Below are 18,755 nucleotides of genomic sequence, written 5' to 3'. Positions count from 1 at the left end.
GTAAGATATACTACTCAGCATGAGTTTGAGTGACAGAATCTGATTCACTGGGATTACTTGTGAAGCGGAAGAACTGGCCCCTCATTAATCAAGCTAAATAACACTTCCTTGAGTCCGTGATCTTGGAAAACAATTAGGCACTTGCTTATCTTTAATCTGACTTCAGTGGAATTTAAGGACGTGCTTCAGATTAAGCACTCGCTGTCATGAGTAAGAATGCCTAGCTTTTATATAAGCAGTTTTATCAGTAAATCTCAAAATGCTTTACAATAGGGATGCTTTTTTTAAATCTGAGCTTCATGTAGTAGTATACCCATTTTACTGATGAGGCACAGAAAAGTGGATGATTTATAGAAATTTTACTGGTATTAGCATGGGGACCTGAAGTGAAGAGAAAACATAAATATCAAGGCCCAGAGAGGAGACCTAGACAGCATGACTCCACAGGCCCTTGTGTTTACTGGTGCTCAGTATGTTCTATTAGCGTTTCTGTCTATTTTATTTAAAAGTTAACTGCTAAGCAAATATTAAGTTAAGCAGCATGACTTTCTGTGCTGATAGCCCAGCTGATCAAGCTGAGGGAGCTTTTCAGCATCAAAATGCCTATCTGCTTCTTTAGGAACCTAAATACATTTAAAATGTGCCCCTCAAATCTTCCTAAGGACTAGTGAGGCTATTTTTGAAAAATAAAATTGGTCTAAAAATAATTATTTCAGATCTTAATGGGAACAAACTGGTTATGGTCCAAAGACTAAGATGACAAACTGAATACGTACTGAACACTCTGTGAACAAATGGTGGTGAAGTAAATATGAAAGATTGTGCCTCTGGAGGTCTAGTAATATGCCAGCATCTGCTGAATATTCAGAAAATGCCTCTAAAACAAAATATGTAAGTTTGAAGTTGCTTCAACCACTAAACAACTTTACTTACGTAGTCAGTGAATATATTGTACTTTAAAAGGACCAAATATAGGAAAGATTAGAAAGACCAGTAAAAGGCACTGACCCTCAGCAGGCGTAAATAGTCATGGCTCCACTGAAGTCTATGGAGCTATGAGAATTTACACCAGCTAAGGAACAGATCTAAAGGTTCTAGCCTGTTCCCGGCTGTTGTGTGATCGTTTATCACTATTGTCTCCATCCATCCCAACATTTATTCTCCTCCCCCCCCTTGTTTTCTTCTGTATTGAAAGTATATCCTTGGATGTGCATTGTTGCTTTTACATACTGTTTATTAAATACCTTGTACAATATCAGAAGGAATGTAATTATAGAAGGCACTAAGTTATAAGTTTTCTTATTTTGTGTCATGGTGATAGAGGAGAAGGGGCTAAACGATGTTATTAAATGTGTTGATGATGTAGGTTTATGTAAGTCTGTGTAGAGCTTGCAAGTTTGTATCTTTATCCGTAGTGCGTGTTGCAACTAGGGTTGTCACTTGCCAGGTGTCCAGTTTTTGACCGGAACAACTGGTCGAAAAGGGACTCTGGCTCTGGGCAGCACCACTGACTGGGCCATTAAATGTCTGGCTGGCACTGGGCTAGGTTGCTCCCTACCTGGCTCAACGTGGCTCCCCAGAAGTAGTGATGCGTCCTTTGGCTCCTAGGTGCAGGGGCGGCCAGGGGGCTCCACGTGCTGCTCCCACTCCAAGTGCCAGCTCCGTAGCTCCCATTGGCCGGGAACCATTGGCCGGGAACCATGGCCAATGGGAGCTGCGGGGGTGGCACCTGCGGGCGAAGGCAGTACACAGAGCCACCTGGCCACACCTCCGCCTAGGAGCCGAGGGACATGTTGCTGCATCTGGGGAACAGTCCGAGGTGAGCACCGCCCAAAGCCTGCACCCCTGCCCCAGCCCTGAGCCCCCTCCACTCCGAACCCCTCGGCCCACCCTGGAGCTCCCTCCTGTACCCCAAATCCCTCACTCCCCCACCCCCCAGCTAGAGCCCTCACCCCCCTCATCCCAACCCCCTGCTCCAGCCTGGATCCCCGTCCTGCACCCTGCAGGAGATGTGTACATGTGGAGATGGGAAAGTTATACCCTGGTGGGATATGTAGAATAATGGATAGCATAGGGTAATGCAGGGGGTGGACAGGAAGCTTTTTTTTTTTTTTTTTTTTTTTTTTACACATGGAAAACCATTAAGCACTAGTTTTATATCTAAAAATGTTAAGCATTTGAAGTTTAGCATAGCTAAAAGTCTGGCTTTTTCTATTGTTCTCCCATGATCCCCAGCTCCAGAAACCTCTCCAAAATATCTGTATTATATTATTCTGTAATTTCTCCACTGCCTCTCCCTGTGTTTCCCCCTCTTCCAAAAAATCCTAACCACAAACAAATAATTAAAAGCCATCTCTCTTCGTAAAACAAACTTGGAATTTCTGGCCAAGCAATTTTGGAGATAATCTAAGCTAAAGAATATTAGGATAATTTTCAAAACATCAATAACAGGAAGAAATTTCACACACAATAACTTTAAAACAACACTGGGGCTTAGCTTCTGTGCAGAGAGCTGCACAAGACAAAATTACATCTTCAGTACTGAGTTAGGAGAGCTAGAGGAACTTATCAGGTCCCCAGGCTGCATTTTGGCCGCCTTGCATATTTAGCTGTAGTTGTAAAATTCAAGGGTGCCTTATAGTATAAATTCTCCCATCTTTCATAATAAGTGATGGTGGTTTTGGAAATTTCGTGGGAGGAAAAAGTTTAGTTTTGATATTTTTGCTTTTAAATAGGGAAATCAAAGTATTTCAGACCAAAAAAAAAAAAGGACTGTAGTTTTAGTGAATTTATCACAGGAATAGACAAATGGAAATAGGGGAACTGTGATGCAGTGGATAATGCAGTAAGCTGTAGTATGGCTTGGTGTTGAACACTGATTGATAACCAAACCGTGGGCTATGTGATCACTGTATGTAGAATACATTTGGGAACTGTGCTCCTTTGCTTGAAATTGCAGTTTCAGTTTGGTTTAGCTGGGGGGTCTTATGACATGCTAGCTGAACTGTAACCATGTGTTGATGATAAATTGAAATGCAGGACTATGTTACATATATATTCAGTTATTAAATAAAGCCATAATTTAATCTAGCCAGAGAAATCCCCACTGAATAGTTCTGCAATTTAAAAAACTGTGGTTGTGATGTACCCACTCTTTATCTAGTAGCTTGTCAGGTTAATTTAATTAAAGTCCTGTCTTTAAAAATATACTTAAGTAAAAGATCCAAAGCGTTTAATCCCTCGAGACAGAAGCTCTGGTTAAGCATGAATTCAGCCCAACATAATTCTTCCTCATTATTGCCTGTTACAGTTTATTAATTTAATAGAAAGCAGATTCCTTATGATTGATCATTTAATGTTTATTATAATTATAACAATCTTTAGTCAATAAAAATCTACACTGGTTCAGAAAGTGGTTTTGCAGTGGGTGGTATTGCAACCACTTTTTCTGTTTTGATTATTTTCTCTTAACAATATAGCAAGGTTGCACAGTTTTCTAACTGGTTACATATTAGACAAATTTATTCATGTAGTTTTGCTGTGCCAGGTGAGTGAATGCATATGATAAGAAAATAGCTGTACTGTTTCAGACAACAAAAGAGCATTTCTAAAACTCCCTGCTCTAGTAATGGGTAGAAATAATCCTTTTGCTTAAATACTTACAGAACTAGGAATAGCTGATACATGGAGATATTTAAACCCAATAGGGAAACCATTTTCATTTCACTCGGGCTTACTTAATATCTTCTCTCAGACAGTCTTGTTGCTTCTTACCTCTGAAAAAATAAAATAAATACACATATATATCACTGGTCCTTTGCATTCAACTGTGTGTGGAGGAGAAGTCAGTAATGTGGAGTCTGGGTATATTCTATTGGTGACTTATTTTCTTCACACCCATTCACCCGTCTGGGAACAGAGGTGGTTACTAGCAGCAGTCAGGCTTTTTTAAAGGAATCTCAGCTGGCAATATTCCCAGAGAGCAACCCTGCCTCAAGATTTGACTCTAATCAGATACCAAGGCAGAGAGCAAAGTCTCCTGCTGCTAGCATAGCTCTTTACAGAGCTTTGAATAAATATCAAAGCAACACGGCATGTCTTCCCTAAACATAACATTTATTAAGCAAAAGATATGGGAAGACTATAAATAACAGCCCCCTCTCTTCCCGTGGCTCCCCCCCCCACACAGTTGAATTTGGACCCAAAAGTTGCTTGGATCACCTTCCCTCCCTCCCACCTATTGTTCTAAAACTCACCCTAAATTTGCTCATTTCCTGTGTCTTTCATGACTCTGCAATTTTACCCTACTTAGAACATAACTGTTTTCTAAATACTTAGACGCGGAAGCCCAGTTCTCCTATCACACAGTCTGAGTAACACTCCCATGTGGTTTCAGAGTAGCAGCCGTGTTAGTCTGTATCCGCAAAAAGAACAGGAGTACTTGTGGCACCTTAGAGACTAACAAATTTATTTCAGCATGAGCTTTCGTGAGCTTTCCCATGTTGGGGGAGTAATAGGCCCCAGAACACCCTCTTTTAAAAAAAAAAAAATTTGCCAGGTTTTAGTAGATAAACCTCAGTAGCAAATTAATCTCCCATACCTACCATGAAACATACTCTATACCAGAGGTGGGCAAACTACGGCCCTTGGGCCACATCCGGCCTGCGGGACCGTCCTGCCCGGCCCTTGAGCTCCCGCCAGGGAGGCTAGCCCCTGGCCCTTCCCCTGCTGCCCCCCTTCCCCTGCAGCCTCAGCCCGCCGTGTCGCCAGCACTCTGGGCAGCAGGGCTGTGAGTTCCTGCTGGGCAGCGCGGCAGCATGGCTGGCTCTGGCTGGGCAGCGCGGCTGCCAGTCCTGCTGCTCTGAGCGGCATGGTAAGGGGGTGGGGAGTGGGGGGGTGGATAAGGGGAAGCAGGTCCTGGGGGGCAGTCAGGGGACAGGGAGCAGGGGGCAGTTGGATGGGGTTGAGGTTCGGGGGGGGCGGCTGGGGGAAGGAGAGGGTTGGATAGTCGTGGGAGTACCGGGGGGCCTGTCAGAGGGCAGGGGTATGGACAGAGGGCAGGGTAGTCAGGAGACAGGGGGGTGGGGTCCCAGGGTGGTGGTTAGAGGCGGGGGGGTCCTGAGAGGGGGCAGTCAGGGGACAAGGTGCAGGGGGGGGTTGGATGGGCGGGGGGTTCTGAGGGGGGAAGTCAGGGAGCAGGAAGTGGGAGGGGGCAGGGGCCAGGCTGTTTGGGGAGGCACAGCCTTCCCTTCCTGGCCTCCATAGTTTCAGAACCCCAATGTGGCCCTCAGGCCAAAAAGTTTGCCCATCCCTGCTCTATACCCATACCAACAATATTAATCACCTAGAACAGCTGTAAGTACATAGCTCAAGACAACTAAATTTGAACTCTTGTTACTTGAAGGGAAAATAGCCATTGAGAAGGATTTATTTTGGGCTAATGCTGTGGACAAAAATCTGGCTCAAATCAATATTACTCTTTACATGCACGGTGTCCCAACAGGAATTTTGTAAAAAGTTTTATTAATCAAACAATGTGATATACCTAGAATGCAAAAAGAAAGGGATACCATTTATTCCCGATGCTATGTGTAATTGTAATTGATATACTCCTTCCGAGTATAGTGGACTTCAGAGTGAGTTCTGTTACCATCAAGTTCTTCTTATGTAAGAATAACTATTTAATATATTATTATATTACTCCAAATCTGGGAAAACTCTGTTTTGAAATACTGTACACTTTACCTTCAGGAAATATTCAGCCTTTAGAGTAAGTTAATACAGATATTAGACATTAGAGAATGACACCTCTACCTTCCAACCTCCAACCCAAAGCAGCAATACTTACCTCAAGTGAGTGTGTTGAATGACTCTAAAAAGCAACCAGACTAAATTTTGTCTGTTCTCCCATAAGTTCTTTTTGAGATGAGAAAAGTAATTATGATTTTTCACGCAACCTTCCTAAGCTTTTTGATTTGTGTGTGTGTTGCAGATAGTTGACCCTTCAGTCCATTAGCCAAAACCACCAAGACCTTGAACAGACAGGTCAAGTTCAGAAATGTCAGGGGGAGTTTATATATATAAAGTGGATCTGCATTCCAAATAACTGCACGTGACTTTGTTGATACTGTTTGTTGCTGAGAACTGGGACTCAAATAATAATATACGGAGATGTCTTTTTTTGTTTAATTTCTAAAATTCATAATTGTAGCTAAAACAGAATGATCATGTTTGACTTTTTTAAAAATAAAATACTTAATGCAGTAACTATATAACTTTTATCAGCACTTCATTTTTTAAAAAAAGTATCTAATTGATAGCATCAGAAACTGAAATCCTTTATTTATCCGCTGCACGAACAGTAGTAATATAAGATTACCAGTGCTTAATTTGTGCCAGGATGGAACCCTCTGACCTCTTGGCTTGGAAGTTCATAGCCCCTGCAACTCTGAGCTTGCTACATCATTTATGAATGTAAAAAAATTACTTGAGACCCGGCCCCCCTTTCATTACAAATTAAGCACTGACGCTTACCCATACCACCACACAAATATGTCTCAATTGTAGATGGGTTGGTATAAAGGTTGGCAATTTCCCTGGGAAAAACTGGTTTAGGATAGGGTGCCAGTAAATACCAGTTTAAACCAGAAAGGGAGGGAGGGGGATTATTATAAGAATAATTCTATGAAAATTACTGAAATATAATATATATATCTATATCAATTTGATAATAGCTTTGCAGTAATACGATCTGTTTAATTTTAATTAAAGGAAATAAACTAAATAAAAAAGAGTCAACCAAGGCAGTAACATACAGCTTTAGGTTATCTCAGAGACTGAAATGTCTGTATTTAGGAATTCCCCTTCCTTGTTTAGCAATAAAAATTACCTGTTTGTTTAGCAAACAAAGAAGGGGAATTCCCAGATTCAGAAGTTTCAATTTCTGTTTGAAGTAAATTGCCAAATTACCTGTCCAGTCCAGTACTCTGTCTCTTGATCTGGGGGGCTGGAGTGCAATTTACTCAGTGAGTACAGTGACTCAAGTCAAATGGTATGTCTACACTACAAGAGTAGTTCGATTCAACTTAATTCAAATTTGTGGAATCGACCTTACGAAGTCGAATTTGTGTATCCACACTAAGGACAGTAATTCGACTTTGTGATTCCACACTAACGGGGCAAGCGTCGACTTTGGAAGCGGTGCACTGTGGGAAGCTATCCCACAGTTCCCGCAGTCCCCGCTGCCCATTGGAATGCTGGGTAGAGCCCCCAATGCCTGCTGGGGGAAAAATGTGTCGAGGGTGGTTTTGGGTAACTGTCATCATTGAACCGTCAATCACGCCCTCCCTCCCTCCCCGAAAGCGCCTGCGGGCAATCTGTTCATGCACTTTTCTGGTCAGTGACAGCGCGGACGCCACAGCACTGCGAGCATGGAGCCCACTGCAGTTATGGCCGTTTTCACCTCCTCGCACCTTATCGTCCACCTCTTCCACAGTCAGCTGCTGAGAAATCGGGCTACTTTTCAATGGTGCTGCAAGCACTGGTGGACCATAGGGGACATTTTACCAACATCAACGTCAGGTGGCCAGGCAAGGTTCATGACACGCGTGTTTTCAGGAACTGTGGTCTGTTTAGACACCTGCAGGAAGGTAGTTTCTTCCCGGACCACAAAATAACTGTTGGGGATGTGCAGATGCCTATAGTCATCCTCGGGGACCCAGCCTACCCGCTAATGCCCTGGCTCATGAAGCCCTATACAGGCGCCTTGGACAGCGACAAGCAACTCTTCAAGTACCAGCGAGCAGCATGACCTGTGACTGTTCAGTTTCTTTACAGAGAAGCTGAACCTGCCCCTGTTTCTTTACCCAGTTACTGTTGACTATCCTCTGCAGTTACATACCCCGTTTCCCCCACTTCCAACACACGTGTAAAAATAAAATACATGTCCCATTGTAACTTAACAAAAGTTTCTTTATTAATGACTTTGCGTTAAAGGGTTGAAACTGGGACGCAGACTGTGCTGGGTAGGGTGTGCGGTGATGTAAAGACCGCCTCTGAACTCGAGGAATGACAGGCTCCTGCTCCTAGAGCGGTCCACAGTGCCGGACTGGTTGTTTCAACGGAGCCTGCCATCCCTCCTTTTTGGGACTCTGTGTGCGGGGGCTATGTGACCTTGTGGCGGAGGAGGACGGATACAGATTCCTCTGCTGCGTGACTCAGCGGTCCAGGACAAGGACCGCTGCATAAGATCTGTAACCGCCCTCCCCCGCTACAAAGTCACATCCCCCCACCCACACAGAACCTGGAAACCACCTCCCATACCGACCAGGGTGCCTACTGACTGCACTGTGTGTGTGACCTGCTGCTGATCCTGCCCCCGTCTCTGTACCGTGGTAAAGGTGACTATCCTGTCCAATTACCAACCCCCTTCCCCCCCTTCAAACACAGTCTCCTCTAAAAGAACATGACGGAAACAGTAATTAACAGAAAAGTATTTTTTATTATCAACTAGCCAGTTAGGGGATGAAACTGGGACGGGGGCTTGGGTGAGGCGGGAAGGAAAGGACTTCTCAAAATTTAGGGTATGAGAGCTTTTGGGTACTTGAGCACTCTGCTGGGGTGCAGTGACAGTTTTAACGCCCCCTGGCGCCCCTCCTTCTGGTTATTTTGGGTGAGGGGGGTATGGGACTTTGTGGCGGGGGAGGGCGGTTGCAGATACACTGCAGGGGGGCTCTGTCCTCCTGCCTGCGGTCCTGCAGAACATGCACAAGGCGCCGGAGCGTGTCCGTTTGCTCCCTCATTAGTCCAAGCAGCGTTTGAGTCGCCTGCTTGTCTTCCTCACGCCACCTCTCCTCCCGTTCGCTGTGTGAGCGCTGGTACAGAGAGAGGGTCTCCCTCCACTGGCTCTGCTGGCTGATGTGGCTGATCAGAACATCCAAGCTCGGACTGCTGTCCAGAGTGTCAACAGAGTGGTGCAGTGTGGGATAGCTCCCGGAGCTACTAAGGTCGATTTCCGTCCACACCTAGCCTAATTCGACATGGCCATGTCGAATTTAGCGCTACTCCCCTCGTCGGGGAGGAGTACAGAATTTGAACTAAAGAGCCCTCTATGTCGAATTAAATGGCTTCCTGGTGTGGACGGGTGCACGGTTAATTCGAATTAACGCTGCTAAATTCGAATTAAAGTCCTAGTGTGGACCAGGCCAAATATTCCAACATGAGCAAAGATGGAAGACCACTTTGCCCAATTCATGAATTTGTCTCAAAATAGCCATGAAGATGGCAGAGTCTTTGAAGAAAAAGTGAGTGGGAAGGAAGACCATATGAGGAAATGTTTTGCAAAATGCAGTGAAAAGAACAAAGAGACACCAGAACCACTGACTTTGGCTAAACCTATTTGCATTGTATTAGAATCAGACTCCGAGGCTGAAGATATTGCTAACGCTGCAATGCCGTTGCCAAGTACATCAAAATAGCCAGATCCAAGTCGGCCAAAGACAATGAGGAGGAAATATCATGATTTTTTCAAGCAAAAATGGATTTGTTTGTAACAAAAGCAATGCCAGAATTGAAACTACAGATAGACTTGAAAATTGTGTATTTTTGTATGCCTGTAATATTCTGTTATTGAACATCCAACTTTTCAAGCAATGATCAGCAGCCTAAGGCCAGTCTACAAAGCACCTGGTCGAAAGCAGGTAGCAGGTTAACTGTTAGACACATTTACTGATTGCTTTAGTGTGGAAGCATGCAAAGCATTACATGGAAAAGCATCTTGTATGCTGAACAAGAAGAAATTGCATGGCCATGGTGTCTCAGCAAAAATTCTGACTTTCTGCCATATATACTTGCATTTAAAATAGAAGCAGCTCCATATCCATAATCAATGTTTTCAACCGCTATCAAGGAAAAAGCTTTACCTGCAACATGCTGGAAAAATCTGAGGAATGCAGATGTTCCAACTGACTTCATGGAACTGATGGTGCAATTGCATAGTGTCCAGTAAGTTCAGCAAGCATAGAACAAATCTTTAAAACTTTGGAAACATCCATTCAAAGCTGAGGAATCAGCTTGGTCTGTCCATTACATCAAAGTTGTTCTGCTGCTGCCGAATGCTGTGTGGCCAAATGGACCAAGACTGGTAGTCTACAACTCAGCGTGCTTCTGATTGCTTAATGTTTCAAACCTATCATTCTGCATTATTGTTGTTTTCATGTAATTGAATGTTTTTGACTTTTGTTTATATGATATTGAAAACAGAAATATGAGCTTGAGAACTTCCTTGAGAAAATACTGAACTAAAATGCATACAGACATTCTGATGTTCAGTATTATGGTTACATGCATTAGTATTATGCACACTGTAGTTTTACTTTCTATTTGTACAACCCTAAATTAATATAAGGCAGTAGATTCATAGGTTACCACAAACTGAATATGTAACTAAAGCTAAATGTAATGTGGTTTGTGGTGCGCATTAATCAAACAGTTTTAAAATACATTAGAACACTGTTTGATCCAAGCCTCCATTATCCAGCTCTCATTATTAACTGAATGGGGCGGCGGGGCTGACAGGCAGAGCCCCACCCACCCTCCTGATTATCCAAAGTTTTGATGATCTGATCTGGCCCCAGTCCCAATTAGATCAGATCAATGGGGTTCCATTGTAGAAAATGTCTTAAACTGGTACTAACAACCGGTAGTTTTTCCCCTAGGTGATTAAAAACATGGATTTTCCTGGTAAAAACCACCTCTGATAAATACCATACCAACATTAAGAAGACATTTAAACTTATATTTATCCTCTCATCTGAAATTACATTTTTTTCCACATTTGTGATGATTTGGTGATGCTGACTTCTTTCCACTAGGATCTTGACTGAAGCTACCAACCTACATCACCTAGGCCACTAAAACAGCTGTCTGATAAACAGGTTAGATTTCTGATCTCTGCTGACTCATGCTGGATTCTGAGCAGTAAACTAGAATTGAAAGGTCTGGTGAGATGTCCAGTATCATCAAACACTACGTGGTTTGAAAAAACAAACAGGAAACAAAACAAAATCTGGCTGATTAAGTAGAACAGGTGCAAATTATTTCTAATGCATTTCAGGGGAGCTCTAATCTACTACTACTGACTATTAAGAGGACTTCACCCCTAAATGAAAGAGCCAAAAAGTCTATGGCATTGTACTAAGAAAAGTTGCCGTGACCTGAGTGTAAAACCATTTTTGTATTAAAAGAATTGTGATCTCAGATAATCGGTTCATTTTGAAGCATAGCTGTTCTTTGTTCAGGAAGTGTTTCACTTTCTGTAGAAAGAAAACCAGTTTGTGAACTGAAAAGAGACATTTGAAGAGAGACTGTTTATCAGATAGCACATTTTCTTGCTGTCAAAGAGCTGTGGTTGAGTGTCTCTCTTCTCTCTTTTATTTTGACCCCATATATAACTCCAGATTTTTCTTTCAACCGATATGGTTATCCTACTGAAATTAATTTTCCTAGATGCTGGTATGTTTCCAAGGAAACTGGCCAGTAATATGGTAGGGGTGAAGGGTGCAGGGCCTAGGTGTAATTAGAAGCTGGTGAAACATTTTTGGGTGGCAGGCTATTTTTCAGTGGAAAAAATTTTCTTCATAAGTGAAAATGTTAGTGAGAAACCATTTAGCTTTTGTTCAATATTTGTCATTTTTAAAGAATGCTAAGTGTGAATGTGCTCTTTCCCCAGTGGTTGGAGCCTCCACCTGGGGAATTTTCTGGCTAGTAAAAAAGCATTTTGGTTTATTTTTTTCTAAATTTTAATGCTGTTTTGCAAAATATCAAAGTTCTGTAGTTCTGTCCATTTTTTCAATTGTTGAAAAGTTTTGACCAGCACTACAACTGGCCAAAAACCACATTTTTGATTATTTTTTGTTGAAAAAATTACATTAATTTTTTTATAAAAAATTAATTTTTTATGAGAAATTCTGTCAAAAACTTAAAATTCAGGAAAATTTGACCAGCTCTGATCATTTTATTTGCCTTTCCATTTAGGCCCTGCTCTCTGTGTACCTTTGCTATTGTGAATTGTCTCATTGAAATCAGAGAACTATTCACAGTAGTGAAGTTAAATGAGCCTTTGCAGGCTCACTAATGTCTTTGTTGGTCACTGCTGTTGGTCACTGCTGTTGGCAAATTTGTATGTGTGTGGTGGCAAATAGCATGCTAAGATTAAAATATTTTCACATTTAGAATACAACCATGCTGTGATCCTGAGAGATGACCTCAAGAGCTAAGTTGTACCAGTCCTGGTTCTGTGTCAGATGGGAGATATTCAAGGAACAGTCACTTTGAAAAACAAACACGGGAACACACACACACAAAAAAACAAGCCAGAAAGAGAACTAAATTATATTTGTGCACATGCTACAAATACTAGTATCCTTCCAGTAAGGGGAGGGTGAATTTTTATGTCACTAGTAAAATAGACATATGTTTTATGTGCCACAGTAGAGACCTCATGCTATGGGTCCTTGATTTGCCACTATCTCTGAGCTGTGTGTAGATTGGTGGTCACAAAGAGTGGCTTGCAGCTCACTGATCTTTGGTTGCCCAGCCCTGGAAGAATTTAGAGCAGCAGTGGGGCTACTTTAATTTCTGTCACTGGCATAGAACATTATACCTACTGGAGGAGGATCAGGCATGGTGGCACTCCATTCCACCAGGTACCAGCCCCACTATGCCCCTCACATGCTTCCTTTCTTAAACCCAGAGGTCGGGGATATGGCTGGAGCAGGAGGCACCAGAGCATCATCACCAACTTTCTATGGCAGGAGAGTTCCCCTATGCAAGGGAAATTCTCTATCACATATCTCTTGCCACGAAGTAGCTTTAGAGGACTGGAGAATCTGGTCCTATGTATTACTGTTTGGTAGGTTACTTATGTGAATGCCCAAATGTTAAACAACAGCCTCGCATAAAGAAAAAACGGAGGAGCAGGAGAAAAAATAGGGAGATGGGGGAAAAAAAAAAAAAGAAGAAAGTGGATAGTGAAGGAGATACGGACGTCTGTGAAAAGAGCTGATGTAAGCCAGTATTAGAGAATACGAAATGAACCAACGCAATTTGAATATTGACTATCAAATACTTTTCAGCAAACTGCTCATGAGAAATCTTTGGGCTAAGTATTCTGAGTACACACTAAATGGTAAATAAATTGAGAAAATCATAAGCTCCTTGAAGATAGTCCATGAAAAGGAAGAGAAATTTGTTGTTAAATAAATTATTCACAACAGTTCATTCACTTAGTGAGTATGTGTATGTGTGTGAGAGAGAGAAATTTGTTTGAGATTCCTCAATATAAATGCAAAGTTGTTGTAATTTTTGATTACCAATAATAAAATAATCCTCTGTAACCTCTCTAGTTCACTTTTTCACCTTATGTCATATAAACAAATATTGAGCCTATATATTATTCCCATCTGAATTATCGGTAGAGGTCAGGAATGTTAGGAAAAAAATTGAGCAAAAGCATTCTATTTAAATTTTAATAAGAAACACATCTGACAGCTGAAGGAACAAAAAAGAGGCGGCATCAAAGAGGCATGTATATTGACAAACATTGTGAGGGATCCCTTGCCTTAGTTTGAAATATCCATAGATGCTAGTTCATTATCAGACTACTTACTGTATGTGTGGCGGCTTTCATTTTTTTATCATTAACAATCTTTTAGGGCTGTCAGTAAGTAATAAGATTGCATGTGAAGGGATACAGATTGTGGTATAGTGTAAAATGATTCCAAACTTCTATCAGAAAAAATTTGAGGTGGAGTGAGAGAGTTAAGTCTGGCAGTTTATCAGAAATGGGGATATTTGGCATAGAATGCTATTAAGCAGATTATGTTATCTCTTAGGAACTGAGAATGCTGCGGTCAAGAGGAAATCAATTTCCTAGGGTGCTACAATAAATTTGTCTTGTAACTAGAAACTTTCTAATTGCAGCCCCCGAGGGAACAATAAGCCAAAAACCAGGCAGATAGTTGCTTCCCCGTCCCCCTTTTTCTTCATCTAAATTGTTTTTGGCATCCTAACAACTTTGCACATTAAATGTGTGGAAAACACTGAATACTAGAGTTGTTGATATCCCATGTACAGTAAGGTTACTTGGTAAAAATCAGACCTTACTGAGCAGTTTTGTGGGGATGTTTAAATCTTTTTGCTCAGATTACTTTATTAAAGCTGGGAGTGGCCCAATCAGTACTAAAGAGGAGGAGTTGTTTCCATCCTGCAGGGTCTGAAAGAAGCTATATAAAAGAGAAGGTTTTTCCAACTTGAGTCTTAAGGAGGTAACTATAGTATGGACTATTACGTTTTCTTTCCTTCTATTCAGGTTGTCATTTCTCCCCCTAAGAATACTATAGCATGCACTGTAGCAGTGTTCAAGAGACTCTGTAAGTAGATTCACCTTTAACCCTGTTGTTCGTGAGTACTTTAGTTGGAGGGAAAAAAAATCCTCAGTTTGGAACTGGATTGTTTTTGTTTGTTTTTTTAAGAGTATTCTTATTTTTGGTTCTAGTAGTGGTGCTTAAAATTAAGAACAAAAGGTTAAAATATTCTTACATTCTTGTAACTTAAATTCTTTCTGGCCCTGATCCTGCAGCTTCTCTGCACTGGTAGTTCCCTGTATCCATGCAGAGAATTTCAAGATGAGGGCCTGAGTTTATTATGTTCTGTAATATGGCCTTTGATTTTAAGGTTGAGCTGGGATGGAAGGGTCCAGGGGTATGCCTGGAGTGAGATACTGCTTCACCCTCTTCAGACCGGCTATCTGAGAGGGCAATTGGGCTGTGATTTGCAGAACTTGATTTAGATGAGGGGCCTCAGAAAATGAGCAGAGCTGCTAGACGCCACTCAGTTGCTTTACTTGTCCTTAAGATTAGCTGTTGAGTTGGACATTCTGACAGCTCAGAGCAGGGGTGGGCAAACTTTTTGGCCCAAGAGCCACATCTGGATATAGAAATTGTATGGCAGTCCATGAATACTAACGAAATTGGGGTTGGGATGCAGGAGGGGGTGTGGGCTCTGGCTGGGGGTGTGGGCTCTGGGGTGGGGCTGGGGATAGGGAGTTGGGATATAGGAGGGTGCCCCAGGCTGGAACCAAGGGGTTCAAAGGGTGGGAGGGGGATCAAGGCTGGAGCAGGGGTTTGGGGCGTGGGGGATGGCTCAGGGGTGCAGGCTCCAGGTGGTGCTTACCTCAAGCAGCTTCCAGAAGCAGCAGCATGTCCCTCTCCAGCTCCTATGTGGAGGGCAGCCAGGCAGCTCTGCCGCATGCTGCCCTGTCCGCAGGTGCCTCCCCTGCAGCTCCCATTGGCTGTAGTTTGCCTGCCTCTGGCCCAGAGTGTAAGTGATAGTGAAAGATAAATTGATGGAATTTAACAAAATAATAATTGGCTGTATAGTTACAAACAGCTCAATATGATTAACATCCTGATTCAGCAAATCACTTAAATGCTTAAGTACTTGGCTAAATTTGAGTGTAACACACAGTTGTGTATGAGGCTATAAATGATGCATGTTTAATTTAGGGATGGTCAAAAAAATTATGATGGAACTTTTTTCTATTGTAAAAAGTCTGTTTTATCAAAATTGACAGGTTTTGAAAAGGTCAAAGCATTCAATTTTATTGGAACAGAATGATTTTTCATTTCATAATGACTTTTGGTTTTTAAATTTATATGTTTATATATTTTAATTTTTCCTAAACCAATTACCAATTAGAATACCAGTCATACAACACCAGCTGAAATGCCAATTACCAATGAGCAAACTAAGTACCAATTACCAAATCAATTAGAATACACATTACCAAACCAAAAACCAATTACCGAGCCAATTACCATACTGAATTATCAATGTGAATGTCAATTACCAGTTTCCAGTTGCTGTTTAGAATACCAAACACCAATTATTTTACATTATTTTATTTTATATTTTTTAAAAAATTATTAAACCCTAATTTAAAATAATGTACAAATTAAATTAAAAAATAAGATATTTCAAAACTGAAACAAAATCTCTTGATTCACCCAAAATAATTTTTAAAAAATTGTTTAACGGAAAATCTCAAAATTTTAACGTATTATGACTTAGAACAATTTTTTCCTCCGAAATGTCAGAATTTTTCATGGAATGGAAATTCAGCATTTCAGCAGCCCTAGTTTAACCCTCTTTGGGAGCCCTTTTATAATCATCTGTGTTGGATATGCAGTGAATGTGTGTCTTCTTCTACCTTGCTCTTTAATGAACATAACTGAAGAGGTGGGCACAGATTCAGCCCTGCTGTAAGCAGTACAACTGCATTAACTGCTGTGGGGTTACGCCATAGCTGACTTTGGCCAGCAGTGGTTATGTTTTCATAAATATCAAATATATGTAACAAAATAGCTAAGGCATCCAAAGGAAGAAGGTGAGAGCTCTAACATTCTACACATCTGTCCAAAGACTAGTCATAAGAAGGGCTTTTGAATATGTAGTTCAAATATACCATTAATATTTTATGTATGACCATTCTAACGATGTGGTCCCAGTTCAGCAAAGCATGTAAGTATGTGTTCAAAATAGGAATTACTTGTGCTTAAAGATGAGCACATGCTTAAGTGCTTTGCTGAAATGAGCCTCTACTTCATACTGGGAATACTAGTAATATCTCAGTTCTCTATGGATTTTTTAAAAACCTATTTCAGTGTGTTCTTAAAAAGGGAAGAAAAAAAATCCAGAACCATTTTGGGTTGTGGGAGCTACGTGATGTGGCAGTAAGGAGCATGGGAATTGTCAAGGAAATCTAAACGGTTTGTGTGCTTGTTTGCACACCAATGCTGAAGATGATCTTCCATATTATAGCACTGCTGATGTTTAAGCTTGGGGGAAGGTTTGAGTGTACTCATGTGCACTTTTTCTTCAGCCCAGCCATAAATTTACCGGTGTTCTTTTTAATTCTATAAAGAAAACAACTACAGAATCATGATGCTATTTTTAAAAATGAAAACAAAGGAAGAGTTTGAAAAGCTTGATCTTCTTCTGGCCTCCCTGCCAATTTGAGTCCAGATTTTCAATTTAAGAGAGCATTTTAGTTAATGGAGCATGAATTTGGGAGACAGGACTTCCAAAACCCATTCCCAATTCCTGACACAGTAGTTGTGTTGACCTTGGGTGAGTCACTTAATATCTCAGTGCCTCAGTAAACTATCTGAGGTGCTGTGTAGCTTAAGTATTTAGTGTTATGTCTACCTGAAGTTTTCATGATTTTGTTTGATATGGAATCAGTTTTGTCAAATTAGAATTATTGCTGTAGTAGAACAAAATAAAGATGGCAACTGTGAATGAGTATAGACTTTACTTCTCTTGGAAATGACAGATAGCTGTGAGATGAATAAAAGGAATTATGTAGCCCAAGACGAGATTACTGACAATTCCTTAATTCTGATGGCTGTAGTCACAGTATATGTTAAATATGTATTTTGAAGAAGGAAAAAATCCAAAATAAATAATTATATAGATCGTCTTTGCTGAAAATCCTGTTACTACACCTTGCATTACTTTCACTGCTAAGTCAAAACCTATTATAATCCTCTTTATTGTAACAACATTTCTACCAAATAAAAATGATTTGGTTCCAATTACATGATTATGATTGGGTAATAGGATTTTTTTTTCTTTAGTCATACACAGTGTAAACAAAAGCTGAAGGCTTTTTCACAGTGATGGTAGCTGTTTTTTTTATGTTTTTCTAGGGTTGATTGAGAACCAAGAGGCATCAAATCCAGCAAATATCAGTCAGCGAGAATTAGGCTTGTTCCTAACAGAAAACATGTCTGAAATTGATTTTGAGGAATTAGCCGAAATAGGTAAATATTTTTTATTGTACTTCAAATAATATCTTTGTAGAATTACAGATGATTTAATAGAGCGTCTTCACTAAGTGAGAAACTTCACAGGCATTTTGTAATACTATTTTGAGCAATCCAATATGAGTTATAGCCACTGTACTGATGTGTACCCTATTAAAGCCATTAGGGTTGAAGGTTAGTTTAATACATGCAGCTTTTATGAATTATTGGTATATGTTCCCAGTGCAATTGGAATATCACCATCATCACACATTGTGGCACAAATGGGAGTCATTACTCCAAAGAGACAAGTATTGAATGTGCATAGAGATTGCGGTATTGCATGTTATCTCCGAATATGTTAGAAGAACAGAGCAATATGACCCTGGTTTTATGGGGCTCATCAATTTGAAAAATCAGTGTATAACCCCCCCTCCCACACACACACACACACACACACACACCTCACTTTTGAGGATGCCAGACTGAACCTTGGAGGAGAAACCTTTCACAATCTATATTTTACTCTATCTTTCCTGCCCGGTCCCATCTTATCACTTTGATTTCCCAGTCATCATGTACTTCCACAACAGCTGGCTCCTGCTCCTGTTTTAGTCCTGAGGACTGAGCCAAAATCCAGTTAAGTCAATGGAAATTAGAATCCCATTGATCTCAGTAGGTTTGGATCAGGCCTTTCCTTTTCTCTCATAGCCAGGGTTAACAGCAGTAACCGCCAGTAGGAACTGAAGCAGAGTGATGAACTCCTTTCATATATAGGCAAAACACAGTAGTTGAGTTGTTCTCAGTTTGGAATAATGAACATTTTTTACTATGAGACATCCTCCCTCCTACCTTTGCCAAAAATTAAAAAATGGCTAATAAGGAATTATT

The 18,755-nt window shown here is 41.0% G+C and overlaps 1 protein-coding gene across 7 annotated transcripts in view; it reads left to right on the top strand.

Moving 5' to 3' along the window:
- The window catches only part of ARHGAP8 (Rho GTPase activating protein 8), a 107,247-nt gene that overhangs the window by 8,462 nt on the left and 80,030 nt on the right, over positions 1–18,755 (top strand). For all 7 annotated transcript variants that reach the window (XM_039541728.1, XM_039541743.1, XM_039541761.1 and 4 more), the window contains exon 2: positions 17,769–17,882. In XM_039541728.1, coding sequence (XP_039397662.1) covers positions 17,846–17,882 — 37 coding nt within the window. In that variant the 5' untranslated portion in view covers positions 17,769–17,845. The remainder of the gene's footprint in view (positions 1–17,768; positions 17,883–18,755) is intronic.

Source organism: Mauremys reevesii, linkage group 1, assembly GCF_016161935.1.
Source record: "Mauremys reevesii isolate NIE-2019 linkage group 1, ASM1616193v1, whole genome shotgun sequence".
NCBI lineage: Eukaryota > Metazoa > Chordata > Testudines > Geoemydidae > Mauremys > Mauremys reevesii.
This window is presented reverse-complemented; position numbering and strand designations above follow the sequence as displayed.